Below are 18,766 nucleotides of genomic sequence, written 5' to 3' on the forward strand. Positions count from 1 at the left end.
CACCGAAGAAAACATCGACCATCTGATAAGCCGTGCCCTCGATTTTCCTCTGAAAGACAGAAGGTTTCGGACGCATTGCAACAATTGGACGATTGGCCACTCTTTATGCAGATGCTACTGGAACACCGTCCTCGTCTTTCGTCGGCTCAAAATGCAGTCAAAGCCGTCTTGTGCTTTTTGAAGACTACAGGCCTCTGTGAACATCATTTACTTTTGTGTAGGACCACCGCTGCATACGCGTCAGCCCATTGACAGACAATCCTTTTTCCCTCTCTTTCTCTTCTCTTTGCTCTCTATCTTTCATCTTTATACACCCTTCACATTCCCTCAGCGCAAAGTAGCAAACCGGGAATGTGCCTGGTTCACCTTCCTGCCTTCTCGCTTGTTGTTCTTGTCCTTCCTTCCTCAAGAAAGCGGAAAACATACGGGCAACTACATTAGGGTCCTTATAAAACTTCCCTCCCAGGACTCGTGTAGCATTCGCAATGGTGTTCTTAAACTATGGCCACACACAAACCCTGCAGCGCTAAAGCCAGTGCTTTGATGGGGAGCTGATCTCAAAGCGAACGTAGCGAGAGGAATGCACACTTCCAAGTCGCAGTAGTGCTCTAACAAAGTGCTCTCAGTATTCATCTCAAAACGTAATACATACGATTTACCGGGTTAGACTGTGGGTGATGGATTAAGCTGTACACTAATTTTATTCCGCATGTGAGGAGGTTTATTAGCCGTTAAAGACAGCGACGAGACAACGTGAAGAACCATCCAGCGATCGGCACAGCAACGAACCGAAGCACGAGCCGAGAGAGCCGGGTGTTGGCGATGCTGCTTGCTGCAGGCACATCTTCTTCATCACAATCGCCCCCGCTGAAAAAGGAGCCATCCTGGCGACCTACGAAGTTTCAGGGAGAGGCTGAAAATACAGTTTTAGGCGGGAAACATGAACAATGTCACGTGCACGCCGGCGCATGTCATCCGATCGAGAAACTGGCTCAATTAGGTAATTAACCAGAGAGCTTTTCTCTAAAACGGTGTAAGGCCCCTCGTACCGGGGGACAAGTTTTGATGAGAGTCCCGGAGTTTGGCATGGAATGGCAAGCCACACGAGAGACCCTGGGGCATAGTTGGGATCCGGAAGAAAGGTGACGGTTTTCTTTCTGGCGTTGCTGCTCGTCCGAGGTGAACGCACGGGCGAGCTGGCGGCACTCTTCGGCTTGTCGAGCAGCATCGGAGATAGGTGGACATTCGGAAGCATCAGGACGGTAGGGAAGTAGAGTATCAATTGTATGGGAAGGGTCACGTCCATAAAGAAGAAAGAAAGGTGAAAATCCCATGGTTGTTTGTATTGCAGTATTGTATGCAAATGTAACGTATGGGAGAACACGGTCCCAGTTGCTATGATTAGATGCCACGTACATTGAGAGCATATCACCCAGCGTGCGGTTAAACCGTTCCGTTAGCCCATTAGTCTGCGGGTGGTATGCTGTCGTTTTCCGATAAATGACGCGGCATTCCGAAAGCAGAGCTTCGACGACCTCGGAGATAAAAGCGCGGCCTCTGTCACTAAGGAGCTCTCGAGGTGCGTCATGTCGAAGGATAAATTGACGTAAAATGAAAGAGGCGACATCCTGAGCGGTAGCGCTCGGTAAAGCGGCCGTTTCGGCGTAGCGTGTTAGATGGTCGACCGCCACGATAATCTACCGATTGCCATCTGCTGTCAATGGAAGGGGGCCGTAGAGGTCAACGCCAACGGGATCAAATGGCTTGGCAGGGCACGGAAGTGGCTGCAATTCGCCAGTCGCACGTAGCGGTGTTGATTTGCGTCGCTGGCAGTCAGGACAGCACTGCACAAATTTGCGTACGAAATTGTACATGCCGCGGCAGTAATAGCGATGGCAAAGGCGTTCATGTGTTTTGAACACACCGGCGTGGCCACATTGTGGATCGTCGTGAAGAGAAGCGCATTCCTGCAATAGTAAATTGCGTGGAATGACCAGTAGCCACCGGCGGCCGTCAGGAGAGTAGTTGCGTCGACGGAGAAGTTGATCGCGGCTGGCAAAATGGAAAGCTTGACGTCGGAGGGATAGAGATACCGGAAGGTTGGGTGTACCGGATAGATATTCGAGAAGAGATGCGATACACGGGTCACGACGTTGTTCGGTGGCAATCGAGTCAAGATTTTACGATGGCAAGTACTGGAGGCACGTGTTTCCGCATGTCGGATCTGGTGGCAAAGGTGAGCGGGACAGGGCGTCAGCGTGAGAGCGTTTGCGTCCACAGCGGTATACGACGCGAATGTCGTACTCCTGGATGCGGAGTGCCCATCGCGCAAGGCGGCAAGAAGGGTCTTTAAGCGTTCAGAGCCAGCAAAGCGCGTGGTGATCAGTTACTAGATCGAACGGGCGGCCGTATAAGTACGGTCGGAACTTTCCAAGCGCCTACACGAGAGCCAAACACTCCTTTTCTGTCACGCTGTAATTAGTTTCGGCTTTCGTCAGAGTGCGGCTAGCGTAGGCTACAACGTATTCTGAATAGCCGGGTTTTCGTTGGGCGAGGACAGCACCTAGCCCGACGCCGCTGGCGTCGGTGTGCACTTCGGTAGGAGCCGTCGGGTCGAAGTGGCGAAGAATAGGTGGCGAGGTGAGCAGACGGCGCAGAGTAGTGAAGGCAACGTCACATGCAGGGGACCAGGAGGAGAGGTTCACGTCACCGTGAAGAAGCTGGGTTAATGGTGACATGATGGATGCAAAATTGCGAACAAAGCGCCGGAAATATGAGCATAGGCCTACAAAACTGCGAAGCCTCTGCCTCTTGAATTGCCTCTTGAACTGCGGTGCTTAGTTTTCCTGGTCAGAAGGTCTGGGCCGGCGAAGCATTGGGGAGGGCGTTCGCCGACAAGGAGAGGGTGCGCGCGGCGTCACGAAGTCGGGGTCGTTAGGAGGGGCATAGCGAGGTGACGAGACCGGCCCGTATTGCGCGAAGGTTTGGCTGCCGGGTTGCGAAGATCAGACATAGTCGCCGAAAGTCTGAGGTCGACGGCAGCACTAGCGGGCAACGTGTCCAGGAGTAAAGCAGGCGTAGCATATCGGTTGGTTATCGGGCATCCTCTAACAATTGGCGACTGGTGGTGCCGCCCAAGATGCAGTATAAGCAGCCGGGTGTGCGGGCTGTGAGCGCGTGGTGTAGGGTGGTGGCGGAAGCCTACGCACAGCGTCTGCATATGTGAACGCGCTGCTACAGGCTGCATCACTTGCGACCAGGCGACGGGAGGAGCTACAGGCGGCGCTGCATACGTTAGGGGCGCGGCCACAGGCTGCACGGCTGGCGGATAGGCGACAGGAGGGCCTACCGGCTGCGCGGCACGCTGACAGTGGGCATGGCTGGATAGAGGCGGCTCGTGGTGCGCAACAGGAACAGCTTGGGCAACCTCTTCCGAAATAGCAGTGCGAAGCGGGGCAGGTAGACGGGTGGTGGTCTCGTGAGTGAAGGGCACTAGGGAAAGTTGGCGGGCGACTTCCTCACGGACGAAGGCTTGAGCTTGCTGAAGCAGCGGTGAATTGTCAGGCAGGGTGTCGAAACTGGACAGTGACTCACCACCATGCTGACGCTGCCAATTCAGAGTGCGTTGCTTCTTCAACTCGTCGTAGCTCTGACACAAGCTGACGACTTCGGAAACTGTGCTCGGATTTCTTGCCAAGAGCATTTGAAATGCGCCGTCGTAAATGCCCTTCAGGATGTTTTTGACCTTGTCACATTCGGGCATGGTGTCATTCGCACGTCGACGAAGGTCGACGACGTCCTCAATATAGGTGGTAAAGGTCTCCCCAGTTTGCTGAGAGCGGACGCGCAAGTGCTGTTCTGCCCTCTGCTTGCGAACAGCCGGCCGACCGAACACTTTAGCACATGACGTCTTGAAGACGTTCCATGTGGGGATGTTGTGTTTGTGGTTATTAAACCACAATTCGGCGACGCCAGTGAGATAAAATATCACGTGGACCAGCTTGTCGGCTTGATCCCACTTATTGTTGGGGCTCACCAGTTCGTAGTGCTCGAGCCAGTCTTCGACGTCAGTCTCATCCGCACCGCTGAAGACCTTCGAGTCCCGTAGCCTAGGATGGCCAGGGCAGTTGAACTGGAGCGAAGGCGTCGATGTAGTGGCGTTTGCAGTCATGACAGGTGGTAGCGTGCGGCTTCGCAGCTCCAGGGTGTAGCAACGGGGATTAACAGCACCTTCCACCAAATGTAAGGAGGTTTATTAGCCGTTAAAGACAGTGACGAGACAGCGTGAAAAACCGTCCAGCGATCGGCACAGCAACGAACCGAAGCACGAGCCGAGAGAGCCGGGCGTTGGCGATGCTGCTTGCTGCAGGCACATCTTCTTCTTCACACGCATTTATCCAAGAAGGCAGCGGTAAGGCAGCTGGTGAAGACAATACCGTTGTTGCGTTGTATTACAGAAGGAAATCCGATATGTGCGAATATAGAAAGCAGAGCATCCACGATATGAGGAGAATTGAGCTTTAGCTCCCTAATTGGTATCGCTGCTGGAAATTTCGCGGCTATACAGAGGGCCGTCAGGATGTATCGACAACCTTGCCTTGGCTCTGGCAATGATCCGACGATATCAATTACTGCACGCTGAAAAGATTCTGTGATTATTTCCACAGGCTTTACGAGGGCCTTCAACTTGTTTGTGGACTTTCCAGCTCTCTGACAAGTGTCACATGAGCGCACAAAGCCTTCGGCATCCTTCCAGCATTTCAGCCAATAAAACTCGAGGGAAATTCTAGCCATGACGTTCTTATGCCGAAATGTCAAGCCCACGCGTTTTCATGCGAAAACAATAAAAGATAATCACAAGAAAAGAACAGGAAAGAACAAGCAATGTCATATTTAGCTCACGGAAAGAACATAGGGTAAAAACGCCAGGCCCGCGTGAAGGCGCCGCACAGTCATAGGGAAAATTAGAAGAGCGGCCTTTCAGAGCCTTTTCTAAACACTCACAGGGTGATTGCTACAAACACACTTGGGGTGTACCTACTATGGCATTAATAACAATAATTTCTGGGTAGTAGACCAGCATTCGCTATGCTACAATTCGTCATTGTTCTGAGAAACCTTGTTTCGGTTAAAGATGTGGAAACGAATTTTGTTCTTGTCTTGTCTTGTCTTGTCTCCTAGGAGATCTTGGCTCATACCCACATGGAGGATTGGCCACACTGTACCTCATAATAGATCATTTTTTCCAAAGCTTGCTAAAAAAGTAAAGAGAAATTCGATAGGAACAATAATATTGTTCCTCTGAAAAAACGTGGAAAATTGCAGAAGAATGCAATAAACCAGAATATATAAAACAAATTAACAAGAATGAGGAAGGGGGAGAAAGAATTGGATATATCTGGCAGTACCACTAGCAGCGTATCCTTCCGGTTGCCTGAATAAATTTATGTAGCGCTGACGAATAGCACTGCGGCCCACACTCAACTGACTGGCTCCAAACGATAATAGGGTGGATGTATTGACTATTTTGTTCTAATTGTTCATGTTGTGGCGGACGACGATGAGAAATTATGCCTGAAGTGGGTATGCGCCATAGGTAATAGTTGATCAAAAAATTGAGCTTTTGTAATGGGCTGGAGCAATAGACGAACTACCCTTTACGCTATAGGCAATGTGTGACGCTTGGTTGTTCCTTTGCAGTTCTAGAACGCTTTATTACTCGTATTAACGCGATTCCTTTCCGATGAAGGCGGAAATGTTGTAAGCCCGTGTGCTCAGATTTGGGTGCGTTTTAAGGAACCCCAGGTGGTCTAAATTTCCGGAGCCCTCCACTACGGCGTCTCTCATTATCATATGGTGGTTTTGGGACGTTAAACCCCACATGTCATTCAAGCGATTCCTTTCCCGAAATCAAGCCTGCCTAAGGCAAGTTTGCGAACAAGTATGAATCACCGGCGTGGCTTAGTGGTAGAATGTTGGCTGGCACGCAGTGGACTTGGGTTCGAGCCCCACTGTGTCTCTAATACTAAATTTTGTTGTTTTTTCGCGATAGTGGTTACGAACACTGGCGGCGGCAGTGGTGGCGTCGGACAACTACAGTGCCGTATATGATCCGTTTTTCGATCTCATAATTGCTGTCACTAACAATAAACACAATAAAAGCCATAAGCAAACACAAGCGATTCAACGCTCCGTACTTCATATAGTGTTCACTTAATGTGCAAATGGTTTTTAATTAGTAGAATGGAATGGTGGGCGAGTTGGTATTACCTCATCAAGATCACTGTTATAAACACGTGGATTGAGACATACCGGAAAGGCTCGAACGTATACTAACAACTAAAACTTATTGAAAACACGCGAAATGAAAAGATGCTGCGGCGGCTGCATTTCCGATGAAGGCGGAAACGTTGCAGGCCCGTGTGCTCAGATTGTGGTGCACGTTAATGAAACCTATGTGGTCAAAATTTCCGGAGCCCTCCACTACGGCGTCTCTCATAGTGATAATGTGGTTCTGGGGCGTTAAACCCCACATATCAATCCAATGAAAAGAAAAAAAAGCACAAAAATGCTCACGTGCGTGCTCAAAAACAAAAAAAAATTGCTAAATTTGCACATCAAGGTAAGCAATATTTGAATGGTACAATGCATCTTCTTGAAAATGATATTCTTCATATTCTTTGTGTTTTCAATAAACGTTTCAATCGTTGGTGTGCACTTGTGCTGTTCCTTCTTATATTCTTCCATGGTTTTTGTGGAGCAATTTGATACTGCTTTTCCAAGTCGCCCTTTTATCGCTGCAATTATGAAGCTCCGACAAACAGAAAGCTGTTTGTATCTTATATAATTACTTCGAGATTTTCTATCTTCCAGGCTCATTGCCTCTCTAGATTCGTCTTTTTTCCATGACGCGTAGCAATAACGACTCCACATTCCAGTGACGCCTCCGACTAATAGTTTTCGAACCGAACAGTACTACAATTTGAAGGCGCCTATGAATAAAAAAATGAGTGTTGCTATAGAAGCGTCGGCCAGCCCTCGCAAGCTTCTTATTCTTAATAACGCAATCTGTCTACTCAAAGTTGCTTTGATTTAATTCCACATGTTAAGATTGTCATGTCCGGCGAAACAACCGTTAACTTTTACTGGCGCTTCAAATGTGTGCAAGATATAAAAACGTGATTGGAGCAAGGATCTCTGCAAGGCACTTGTGAGTTGAAGAAGATGTGCCACAATTTCGATGAAGTTATTTGCTGAACATGAAAGAACAACAAAACGCTTAGAGAAAAAAGTATCTATCATTCTGCTGAATAGTGGGTACTGCTAGTTGCTATAAAAGGAAGGCTGCAACGTGAGTCAACTTATTTTCTGGCCCATGACAGGTGTCAGATATCGGCATTTTCGCCACGCCCTCCTTAGCAGAAACCACCTGCGTAGACGAAGGTTACAGAAACGCAGTTGATGTAGTGATCTTTGTAAGGCCTTTATGGCTCGTGGAGGGCCATTTCAATCACGTTTGCTGAAATTAAGTAACAATGAAGGGCTTAGACAAAATGCGTCTCATTCTTCAGTGTTAATGAGGAGTGCTAGATGCTTTAAACGATGGGGTTTACGCTTGAGTCATCTTTTCCGTCTAACCCATGACAGTTCACGAGTCTGGATATTTTCGTCACGGTTACTTCACCAGGAGCCTCTGGCATAGAGATGAATATGAAACTGAGACATCTTCATATTTCCTTCATGTTGATAATGGTATCAATGATGATAGAAAAGTCAACGTGTCCTAAGACCAAAGTAAGTGTTTATTATTGATCAGTCTTGAATACTATTTTTATAAACAGAAATCAGAAACCGTATTGCCTGCTTCATCTGTCTCGCAACAGAACGTCTGTGAACAACCAAAACGAGCCCCTGAATTTACACTTCTTTAATGCACTCATAGCGTGGTAGTTGGTCTGGCACAACAAAGGTGAGCGCGTTCATATGCTCTGACGATGACGAGTGTGAAGATAGGGAATCCGGCAAATGTGTTTTTAGAATCTGGTTGACCATCGGCTGTGATGTTCTAGCCCTAGATATCGATGCGAGACCCCAACACAGCCCATGTACACTGTTTCTAACAGTGCAGGCTGCATATCTATGCACCAATGAAGTTCAGTGCTCAGTCAAACCCCCGAGTTGGCGCTTCTCCTAAGCTCCACCCTTAGTGGTAATATGATTGGACTCACTTGAAAAGGAAGAAATCTTGCCGAAAGCAGCAATCAGGCCTGCACTCCACTCTGCCCAAGAATGCTGCCTGTCACTTTCACACCCATGCCACACCACTGCACCTTCCCGAAGGCAGTGTTTGGCCACAGACCATTTCTCAGACACCATATAGGGCTAGCCCACTTCCAGAGCATTGACGGTGGCCGCCCAGTGGTAGGCGTCATTTTAGAACCCGTAAAACTCTCGTAGTTTGCAGACAGCTGTCGGTGGTGGGATGGCAGGTGAGAATTCCGAGATCGCTGACGCTAAACAGCTCAGCTGGGAGCAGTGCTTCATGAGGGAGTAACGGAGCTCTCTGTGTTGCTCAGGTGAGCAAGCCTCATGGCCGTATGAGATGGCTACATCCAACATCGCGCTAAGGCACACCAAGCTGGCAAGATGGTATGAGACAGCCCCGAGATGGACGCCCTGTGTTCGTTAATGTCGGCGTCGAGTTGCGCGATGGCACGCCACAGGTTCGCCGCGCCGTCGGATGTGAAATCGGAAGAGTCAGGTATCACGGTATCATGTTAAGTGCTGGTTGCAGCTCTCGGGCTGGTGACATTTATGAGCAAAGAAGCTTTGAGAGCGCTCCTTGGTTGCTTGCATATTGGCGGAGGACTGGAAATGGAACATAGGCCACAGGAAGTGTGAACGGCGAAATTGCGAAAGGTGAGAAGCCCGTGCGTATTCCTGCCATGAAGGTGCCATTGTGGTTGTCAGGTCGCGCCCTGGTACCGTACCAGAGGCATGGACGTCCTCAGCTGATGTCTACCTGAAGCGGTGGTCTGGTTGACGACTCATCGACTCCTCCAGACCGCCAATGCTGACGCACAGAGTCGTTAACAACAAAGGTACAGATCAAAGCCCAGCGTCTACAATAACATGGCGAACGTCACGGTGAAACAGCCAGTGTCGGTCAGCGGAAACATATCTGACAAAGTGCCCAGGTAAAGTTCCCACGTGGTCGAGTCTTGCCCCTCTGAAACAGCCAGTTCCCCCACAGGAGACCTTGTCGGCATCCCACACGCTCACATTCATGGCCGACCATAATGACAAAGAGCGACACCAGGGTTAGAGTGTATGGGTAGCTATACCGATACTGAGAAAGAAGACCACCAGATAATAGAACAGCTGGTACAGGATCGGGTCTGTTCTTTATGTCTGATTCATTAGAGTGTTTATAATATATATAGTTGGTCTGAAAAGTACTTGGGCTGATTTTTCCAGATACGTCATGACTAACGAAGAGTGTATTTATCGCTTGTAATCTGGTGCTTGGTCTGACCTACCAGCACACCAGCCGCCACTGTTGAGCATCCGGTAATAGAGTACATCCACATTATCGACAACGCATTTCAAGATGCCTTGTCCCCTTCGAATGCACCGTTTGTTAGGCCAGCGTTACGACTGGTCATAGACTATGTCATCAAGACATAGTGGATGACTACGCCATATAGTATGTCTTGATGAACGTCGCAAGCCTAGCAGGCGATAACGCTGGTACTGTCTCGTGCTTCGATATAAATCGTGTTTGTTCATTTGAGCTTGCCGGGTAGACACGTAGTGTTTAAACGAAAGATGCTTGAGAGCTCAGACACGCTGCGAGATCAGTGTTCATGGTTTGGCGCAGCAGCTTCTCGGCTGCCATCACTGCACTTCTCTGTTGTCTTTGTGCAAGGACCAAAGATGTTCTCTGGAAAATCTGTACCATGGCCAAACAAGATTACCTCACTTTCGCTGCATCCCACGCTGCAGACGTAATGGTTGTGCGAAGATACCATATCGCTGCTTTGGGCTAGCTGGTCGCTACCTGACCTTTGGGTGTCGGCTTCCTTGTAGGCACATACCAACTCGTGGTGATTCCTAGGGTATACAAGAAGTACCCTTGAAATGAACGATAACTATTTGTCGGTTTTAGCCGAATCACACGCAATGCAGTCGGAAGGGCTGACACTGGCTTCTTATGTCTGTGGCATATCCGTATCTTCTGCCATGCCGTAGCCTTTATATCCTGATAAAACAGTCACACTCTTGATAAGTATGTCCTCAATTCTTATGAACTTCTTGAATGTAGCACTCGCACTCTGAGCCAATGACTTTCGCAAAGTCAGTATATATGCCTCCGGCTGCTCACTGAAGCTCTTTTCGCTGATGAACATTTGTGGTTGATTTCTACCCACTCGGTAGTCTATGCCGAAAAATGCTCGGAGCCCAATAGCCGAGCTTTACTGGGCCGACAGCAAAAATAAGCCCACATTCACCAAACTGGAAGTAGCCAGCTCTGGAATTGATGTCTGCGTGCAAGTCATCGAACACTGGAACAGAGACCAGAAACTTGCTCCCGGCTTCGGTTTGCATCTGCAATCGAACCGCGCCGACATTTAACACGTTCGCGCTGAGGCCACGCAGGGGTACCGATGCCCATAGTTGGAGGGCGGCTGGGGCATATCATTGATGCAGAGCAGAACGTGGAGGTCCCGTCTGCATCACAGCCGAGAGTTCACTCATTCCGTCGACGAAGACCTGCACCGTCGGAAGAGGAAACGCTTGGCTTTCAGTGGCGCGGTGTCAAGTATTTGGTGATAACACATCATCAGCATGCTAATGAAAAGTTGGCGGGAGGTTGATGATCTGCTCTGGGTGCGAAAAAAGCCGAGTACCGCACTCGTGCAACAGCAGGATTTCAAACTGCCTGTGGATGAACTGCTGTCTTTAGTTGCAGGCAGGAGGAGGATATCCTGAGCCTCATGTACGGTATTCGTAGGGTGGAGCACACATGTCTCCTGGATCCGGCTGAACACAGCGGTGAGCTTGGTGATACATTTAGGCCGAAACTGGCGCTTCATGCTTTCCAACTGCCATGCCTCGGCATCACCTCGAAGACTATGAATGGCCAACTGCCAATTATGAATCACGGGCCAGGTATAACAAGAACCGTGTTCATTGATAGTTGTCAACCATGTATTGGCATCACCCTGAAAGCGTCAGAACGCCGGTACTTCCAAAAAAGTGCCTCATGGTAATGCGGCAGGCCATACCCCGGAGCTCAATGACGCCAAACGTTTAAGCTTTTATGTCATTTGCGTAAAGACACGCTAAATTTCAGCACCGCTGTAGGTTGTGGGGCCCGATCTTGTACTGTGGTAACGACCACCATGCCTTAGGTTGGGTCCACTCACTCAAAACGCCTACGGGGCTGCTTGGTCGCTGGGCTTTACTGCTCCAAGAAACCTTCTTATCTTCTGTACTTTCCCCTCCCCCATAACTATAGGCGCTAAGTAACGCCCCCAAGTCAGGAGGCAGAAAATATTGCCTTTTTATCTCTTCCTTTTTCATTAACCTATCTCCTTCAAGAATACAAATTATCTGTGTCGTACACGTCTGGACGGCTACAAAAGGACGGTAAATGCATCGCCTATTATTCTGCCGACCAAAACGACACCACTTAAACTGATTCAGATAGCTGTGTTTTGTCGCTCGGCGATTTCCTACAGGTTACCAACGAGCAGCTTTGCCACCCTTATTCGCGATCCCTTATACAATGCCTCTACTTAGGACAGGTAGTAAACGCGGAGAAAAACCATCACATCCAAGTAACGAGAATAACAATGCGGTGAAGCACACTTAGCAAGCGTTCTGAAATCATGGCTGGCAGATTACTGCTATCCCTCACTTACCTATAGAATATGAACCTGAAGAGGGTTCAGTTTGAATCGAAGATGGCACAGCAAGAGATGGAAAGAAAAATGATAGTATTAGCTTAAAGGACAAGAAGAGTGCAGTATGGGTCAGGAAACGAACCGGTCTTAGAGGAATCATAGTTGTAATTACAAAAAAGAAATAGACTGGAGCTGAGCTCGTAGCGCGTAGGCAGGATAACCACTGGTCAGTAAGGGTAACTGACTGTATTCCCAGAGAGGCCAAGTCGGTGAGGAGGGAAAAGAAAGTTAGGTGGGTAGTTGAGATGAGGAAGTTTACGGGTATAAAGTGGCGGAAGCAGGCACAGGATCGACTTGACTGGCGGCTTATTGGAGATGTATATTGTTCTGCAGTGGGCATAGTTACGCTGCTGCTGATGAAAAAACAACGCATCAATTGAACAAGATGGAACACCTCCCTCCATATGATTGTTCTGCACGTTGACACTTCATATCGGGGCAATATGACACCACACAATGCTGATCTGCTTCTCGTTGTTCCTCAGCATCTGCGACCTTTTATCTTTTCGAATTAGACAATGCTCGCACCACTGGCCATTTGGGTGTTTTCTGAACTTACGAGCGCGTGTGCTGTCATTTCTTCTGGCATGGCCAATACCACCAACCGAACGCGCCATTACGACAGTTCTTACCGCGACGCGAGTTGCAGCCCTGCATGCTAGTCTTACTCTGGCCGCCTTTTCGTCACGTTGGCTTGAGTGAAAACTTCTGTCGTGCAATGTCGGGCCTTACCGATGCCTTCCCCGAGTTACTGATGACATATACGAGAAATCACTGCTAAGCCCCAAGCCTTCGTCCACCTTACCAGCTGCAGAGACTGTGCATGGTATATATATATATATATATATATATATATATATATATATATATATATATATATATATATATATATATATATATATATATATTGTGATGAGCGAGACAGAGAACAAGAGACAACCCGATCCTGGGCCAGCTGTTCTTATTCTGTCTTCATCCTCCTCTAACTTCCCTTAGCGGCTCACGCACCGAAGCACCAGCGTCTTTCTTAGTCATGACACTCGGCCATGACTGCACGCGCGCGGAGCTGGTGGCAAAGTTTCTGGTGGACGGCACTGGCTGCGTCGAGCTGGTTGCTCTTTTGCACGCCACGATGTCTTTTGAAAAAAAGTGCTGTGGACTCAGGCGGCCAGCACTGGCTGCCCCGTTGCGGCTGACGCTCTCGGCTGCGATTTGGTCCCGGTATCTGCTAAAGGTAGATCTGGTGGTCGATATAGTGGCTGCATCTCGGAGGTCGGCCTTGGCCACGCTGAAACCGGGTGCCAGAGTCTTCCACAAGTCTATCGGGAGGTCGAGACTGGCTGCTGGCTGCATCTTGAGGGCCAACTTTCTCCTCATGATTTTGGTCAGTGACACCAGCAGTGGTTACCTTGGGTTCTACCGGCGCCATCACCATAGGCGGTTCAAGCATAGGCGATGCTGGTGTCTCCACTTGCTTCAGTTAAGGTGATATTGGGGCTGGCTTCTCTAACTGAGCTGTATGAGGACTTGTATCAGCCTCTTCCACTGACCTGATGGCATCGTGTACTGGCGCGGGCACTTAGAGCAGCAGTGGTGTGTCGCACCTGCGTCTGACGTCATTCGTAGGACAGGCGGAGAAGCTTTCTGCGGCGCGGCTGGAGGGCTCCGAGGAACCTTCGAAGTGTTGCTCCACTTCAGCTCGGTGTGCAAATGGGGTTGCGTCGGTGAAGGGCAATACAGCACAGTCGAGATGATTCTCTGCGGCTGCTTCGTTGGAGCAACGCCCTTCAAGAGGTCCGACTTCGGTAGCGGCCTCTGGCCGCAGTGAACTTGCTTCAGGTAGCGGCCTCTGGCCACAGTGAAATAGCTTCGGGATTTTCTAGTGTGGTAAGCTGCAGCGCACAGCTGCAGCCTTGAGGTGGAGAGCCTCTGGAGCTTGCTCCTCGATACTGGCCAGGTTGGACGGGGTGGTGGTGAAGAGGTGGTAAGGATTACGACCGAAAGCAGCTATGAGCTTGCAGCTCCACTCCGCCCACGACTGCTGCTTCCAGCCTTCATACCAGTGCCACACCGCTGCACCTTCCCGAAGACGGTCTATAGCCACACACCATTTCTGATTTTCTGTCTAGGCCTCGCGCATTGCTATCGCGTTGACGGTTGCCACCCAGCTGTCGGCGTCGTTCTGGATACCGTGGAATTCCGGGGGTTCGCAGACGGCTGGTGGTTGTGAAGTGGCAGGTGGCAACGCAGAGATCACCGACGCGAAGCAGTCGAGCTGGTGTGAGAGCTCGATCAGAGAAGACCGAAGCTCCAAGCGTTGCTCCGGTGTGCTTGCCTCAAGGTCGTATGAAGCAGCTACATCCAACACTGCGTTAATGTCCCGCAATGCTGGCAACATTGTAGGAGCTCGCTCGGCGATCAACGCTGTCAGTTCGTTAGTCTCGGCGCAGAGCAGTGCGATGGTATGCCGCAGTTCCACGGCGCTGTCGTACGAGGCTTCTGAACCGCTTCGGTTCGCGTCCGTGAAGTCATCATCATCATCATCATCAGCCTGACTACGTCCACTGCAGGACAAAGGCCTCTCCCATGTTCCGCCAGTTAACCCGGTCCTGTGCTTGCTGCTTCCAATTTATACCCGCAAACTTCTTAAGCTCATCTGCCCACCTAACCTTCTGTCTCCCCCTAACCCGCTTCCCTTCTCTGGGAATCCAGTCAGTTACCCTTAATGACCAGCGGTTATCCTGTCTACGCGCTACATGCCCTGCCCATGTCCATTTCTTCTTCTTGATTTCAGCTATGATATCCTTAACCCCCGTTTGTTCCCTAATCCACTCTGCTCTCTTCTTGTCTCTTAAGGTTACACCTACCATTTTTCTTTCCATTGCTCGCTGCGTCGTCCTCAATTTAAGCTGAACCCTCTTTGTAAGTCTCCAGGTTTCTGCTCCGTAGCTAAGTACCGGCAAGATACAGCTGTTATATACCTTCCTCTTGAGGGATAGTGGCAATCTACCTGTCATAATTTGAGAGTGCTTGCCGAATGTGCTCCACCCCATTCTTATTCTTCTAGTTACTTCAATCTCGTGGTTCGGCTCTGCGGTTATTACCTGCCCTAAGTAGACATAGTCTTTTACAACTTCAAGTGCACTATTACCTATCTCGAAGCGCTGCTCTTTGCCGAGGTTGTTGTACATTACTTTCGTTTTCTGCAGATTAATTTTAAGACCCACTTTTCTGCTCTCCTTGTCTAACTCCGTAATCATGAGTTGCAATTCGTCCCCCGAGTTACTCAGCAATGCAATGTCATCGGCGAAGCGCAGGTTACTAAGGTATTCTCCATTGACTCTTATCCCTAACTGTTCCCATTCTAGGCTTCTGAAAACCTCCTGTAAGCACGCGGTAAACAGCATTGGGGAAATTGTGTCCCCTTGCCTTACACCCTTCTTGATTGGTATTCTGTTGCTTTCTCTATGAAGCACTATGGTAGCAGTTGATCCCCTGTAGATTTCTTCCAGGATGTTTATATATACTTCATCTACGCCCTGATTCCGCAGTGTTTGCATGACGGCTGATATTTCTACTGAATCAAACGCCTTCTCGTAATCTATGAAGGCTATGTATAGTGGTTGGTTATAGTCTGAGCATTTCTCTATTACCTGATTGATAGTATGAATGTGGTCAATTGTTGAGTAGCCTGTTCGAAATCCTGCTTGTTCCTTTGGTTGATTGAATTCTAATGTTTTCTTTACTCTGTTAGCAATTACCTTTGTAAATAGCTTGTATACTACAGAGAGCAAGCTGATCGGCCTGTAATTCTTCAAGTCCTTGTCATCTCCTTTCTTATGTATTAAGATGATGTTAGCGTTCTTCCAAGACTCTGGTACTCTTCCCGCCAGGAGACACCTCGTAAACAGGGTGGCTAGTTTTTCTAACACAATCTGTCCTCCATCTTTCAGCAGATCTGATGTTACCTGATCCTCACCAGTAGATTTGCCCCTTTGCATGATCTCCAAAGCTTTTTTGACTTCTTCTATCATTACTGGTGGGGTGTAATCTGGGTTACTGCTAGTTCTTATAGTATTAAGGTCGTGGTTGTCTCGGCTACTGTACAGATCCCTGTAAAACTCCTCCGCTATCTTAACTATCCTATCCATATTGGTAGTTATTTTGCCTTCTTTGTCCCTTAGTGCATACATCCGACTTTTGCCTATCCCAAGTTTCCTCTTCAATGCTTTGACACTTCCTCCGTTTTTCAGAGCGTGTTCAATTCTCTCCATGTTATACCTTCTTACATCGCATACTTTACGTCTATTAATCAACTTCGAAAGCTCTGCCAGTTCTATTTTGTCTGTTGTACTTGACACTTTCATGATTTGACGCTTCTTAATTAGGTTCTTCGTTTCCTGTGAAAGCTTGCCAGTGTCCTGTCTAACTACCCTGCCTCCCACTTCCACTGCACACTCCATAATGATACTCGTCAGATTATCATTCATTGTATCTACGCTAAGGTTGGTTTCCTCACTGAGAGCCGAGTACCTGTTCTGCAGTGACACTCTGAATTCCTGTACTTTCCCTCTCAGTGCTAGCTGATTGATTGGCTTCTTGCGTATCAAGTTCTGTCGTTCCTTCTTCAAGTCTAGGCGAATTCGAGACCGTACCATTCTATGGTCACTGGATCGTACCTTGCCAATCGCTTCCACATCCTGCACGATTCCAGGGTGTGCACTCATTATGAAGTCTATTTCGTTCTTATTTTCGCCATTAGGGCTCCTCCATGTCCACTTGCGGTTTTCTCGTTTTCGGTAGAAGGTATTCAAAATCCGTAAATTATTGCGTTCTGCGAATTCTACTAGTAGCTCTCCTCTGGCGTTTCTAGTACCGATGCCATAATCTCCTACTGCCTGGTCTCCAGCCTGCTTCTTCCCTACCTTTGCATTAAAGTCGCCCATCACTATAGTATACTGTGTTTTTACCTTACTCATTGCCGATTCCACGTCTTCATAGAAGCTTTCAACTGAAGCGTCATCATGGCTGGATGTAGGCGCGTAAGCCTGTACTACCTTCATCTTGTTTCTTCTATTCAGTTTAATTACGATACCTACCACCCTTTCATTAATGCTATAGTATTCCTCTATGTTGCCAGCTATGTTTCTGTGAATGAGGAACCCCACTCCCAGTTCTCCTGTGTCTGCCAAGCCCCTGTAGCAAAGGACGTGCCCATTCTGTAGCACCGTATAGGCCTCATCTGTCCTCCTAACCTCACTGAGCCCTATTATATCCCATTTAACACCCTCTAGCTCCTCGAATAGTACAGCTAGACTTCCCTCACTAGATAAGGTTCTAGCGTTAAACGTTGCCAAGTTCAGGTTCCAATGGCGGCCTGTCCGGATCCAGAGATTCTTAGCACCCTCTGCTGCGTTGCAGATCTGACCGCCGCCGTGGTCAGTTGCTTCGCAGCTGCTGGGGACTGAGGGCCGTGAGTTATTTGACGTAATCATGTGGGAGGTAGTGGCCAGAACCACGTCCGTGAAGTACGTGGTTCTAGTAGTACTCACGGTGGTGACGCGCACGTCCAAGGAAGCATGAACAGCGTTTCTTGGTGGCTCATGTTTTGGAAGAGTTCCGGACAGGGAATGCAGGCCACGGGAAGCTTGAACAGCATTCCCAAAGGACAGGAGCCCGTGCGTATTACGGCCACAAAGTGCTAGCCTAGTGTCCATTGGGTGATGCTCTGGTACCACAGAGGAGGAATGGACACCGTCCACTGATGGTCCAATGGGCAGCTGAAGCGGCGGCCGGGTTGTTGACTCCATTGCCAAAGAAACGTCAACAGCGTTCCTGGATGGAGAAGCCCGCACTGCCGACGAACCACGAAGACACGTACCGGAGGCTTCCCGCAGAGGGTTCACTTGTCGGCTTGCGCTGACGGCCGCCGAGGAGGCCTTAACGCCATCCCCGAACGGTGGTGGCAGTGGCAGCAGGTGAACAGCTGCCGAGGAGGCCTTGACGCCGTCCTCACGCGGCGCTTATCGCGGCTGTCCTGGATGACGAATCCGGGACGTAAGACTTCTTCTTGGTCGGCTGCGCCATTGTGATGAGCGAGACAGAGAACAAGAGACAACACACGATTCTGGGCCAGCTGTTCTTATTCTGTCTTCATCCTCCTCTACCTTCCCTTAGCTGCCCACGCGCCGAAGCGCCAGCGTCTTTCTTGGTCGTGACACTATATATATATATATATATATATATATATATATATATATGTGTGTGTGTGTGTGTGTGCGTGCGTGTATTTATTGTTACGTGAAGGCACACGGGGAACTAGGCATCTGAAGATGTATTTGCACAGTGCAACGCGCAAGCCAAGATGGAGAACAAGAGCTGTGTCCTACACCAAAATCACGTCGTCTTCCTCGGCGCCTATCTAACCGCTTTAGAGGGACACTGTCTCATAACACAACCCCCGTGTGCTGAAGCACCGTCTCAATGCTTTCTATGATTTTGCCGAGTGGCAAAGCTTAAGGCGAGATACATGAAAAATGTCTGTAGAGAGTGTAGGAGAGGAGGAGGAAGCCTCAAGCGAGGCTGCTCGTAGGTCACAATTGTCACCTGGCGCAAAACGCGATAGGGTCCTCAGTAGAGGAAAAACAGTTTTTCAGAAAGTCCAACGCGCCTAGTCGGAGTCCACAATAGCACAAGAGAGACCGGCGTAAAGGAAACTTGGCGATGATGGGAGTTGTAGCGCTGCCGCTGCTGATCTTGCGATGCTAAAAGGCGCTGATGAGCAACTTCTCGTGCTT

General features: G+C 49.1%; 1 protein-coding gene across 4 annotated transcripts in view; it reads left to right on the plus strand.

Moving 5' to 3' along the window:
• The first annotated feature begins 7,482 nt into the window (after positions 1-7,482).
• The window catches only part of LOC142765398 (uncharacterized), a 197,419-nt gene continuing 186,135 nt past the window's right edge, over positions 7,483-18,766 (plus strand). The window contains exon 1 of one of the 4 annotated variants that reach the window (XM_075866299.1): positions 7,483-7,794. In XM_075866299.1, coding sequence (XP_075722414.1) covers positions 7,705-7,794 — 90 coding nt within the window. In that variant the 5' untranslated portion in view covers positions 7,483-7,704. The remainder of the gene's footprint in view (positions 7,795-18,766) is intronic. The other 3 variants (XM_075866298.1, XM_075866297.1, XM_075866300.1) reach the window with 3 other exon arrangements.

The sequence above is a fragment of the Rhipicephalus microplus genome, chromosome 6 (genome assembly GCF_043290135.1).
Source record: "Rhipicephalus microplus isolate Deutch F79 chromosome 6, USDA_Rmic, whole genome shotgun sequence".
Lineage (NCBI taxonomy): Eukaryota > Metazoa > Arthropoda > Arachnida > Ixodida > Ixodidae > Rhipicephalus > Rhipicephalus microplus.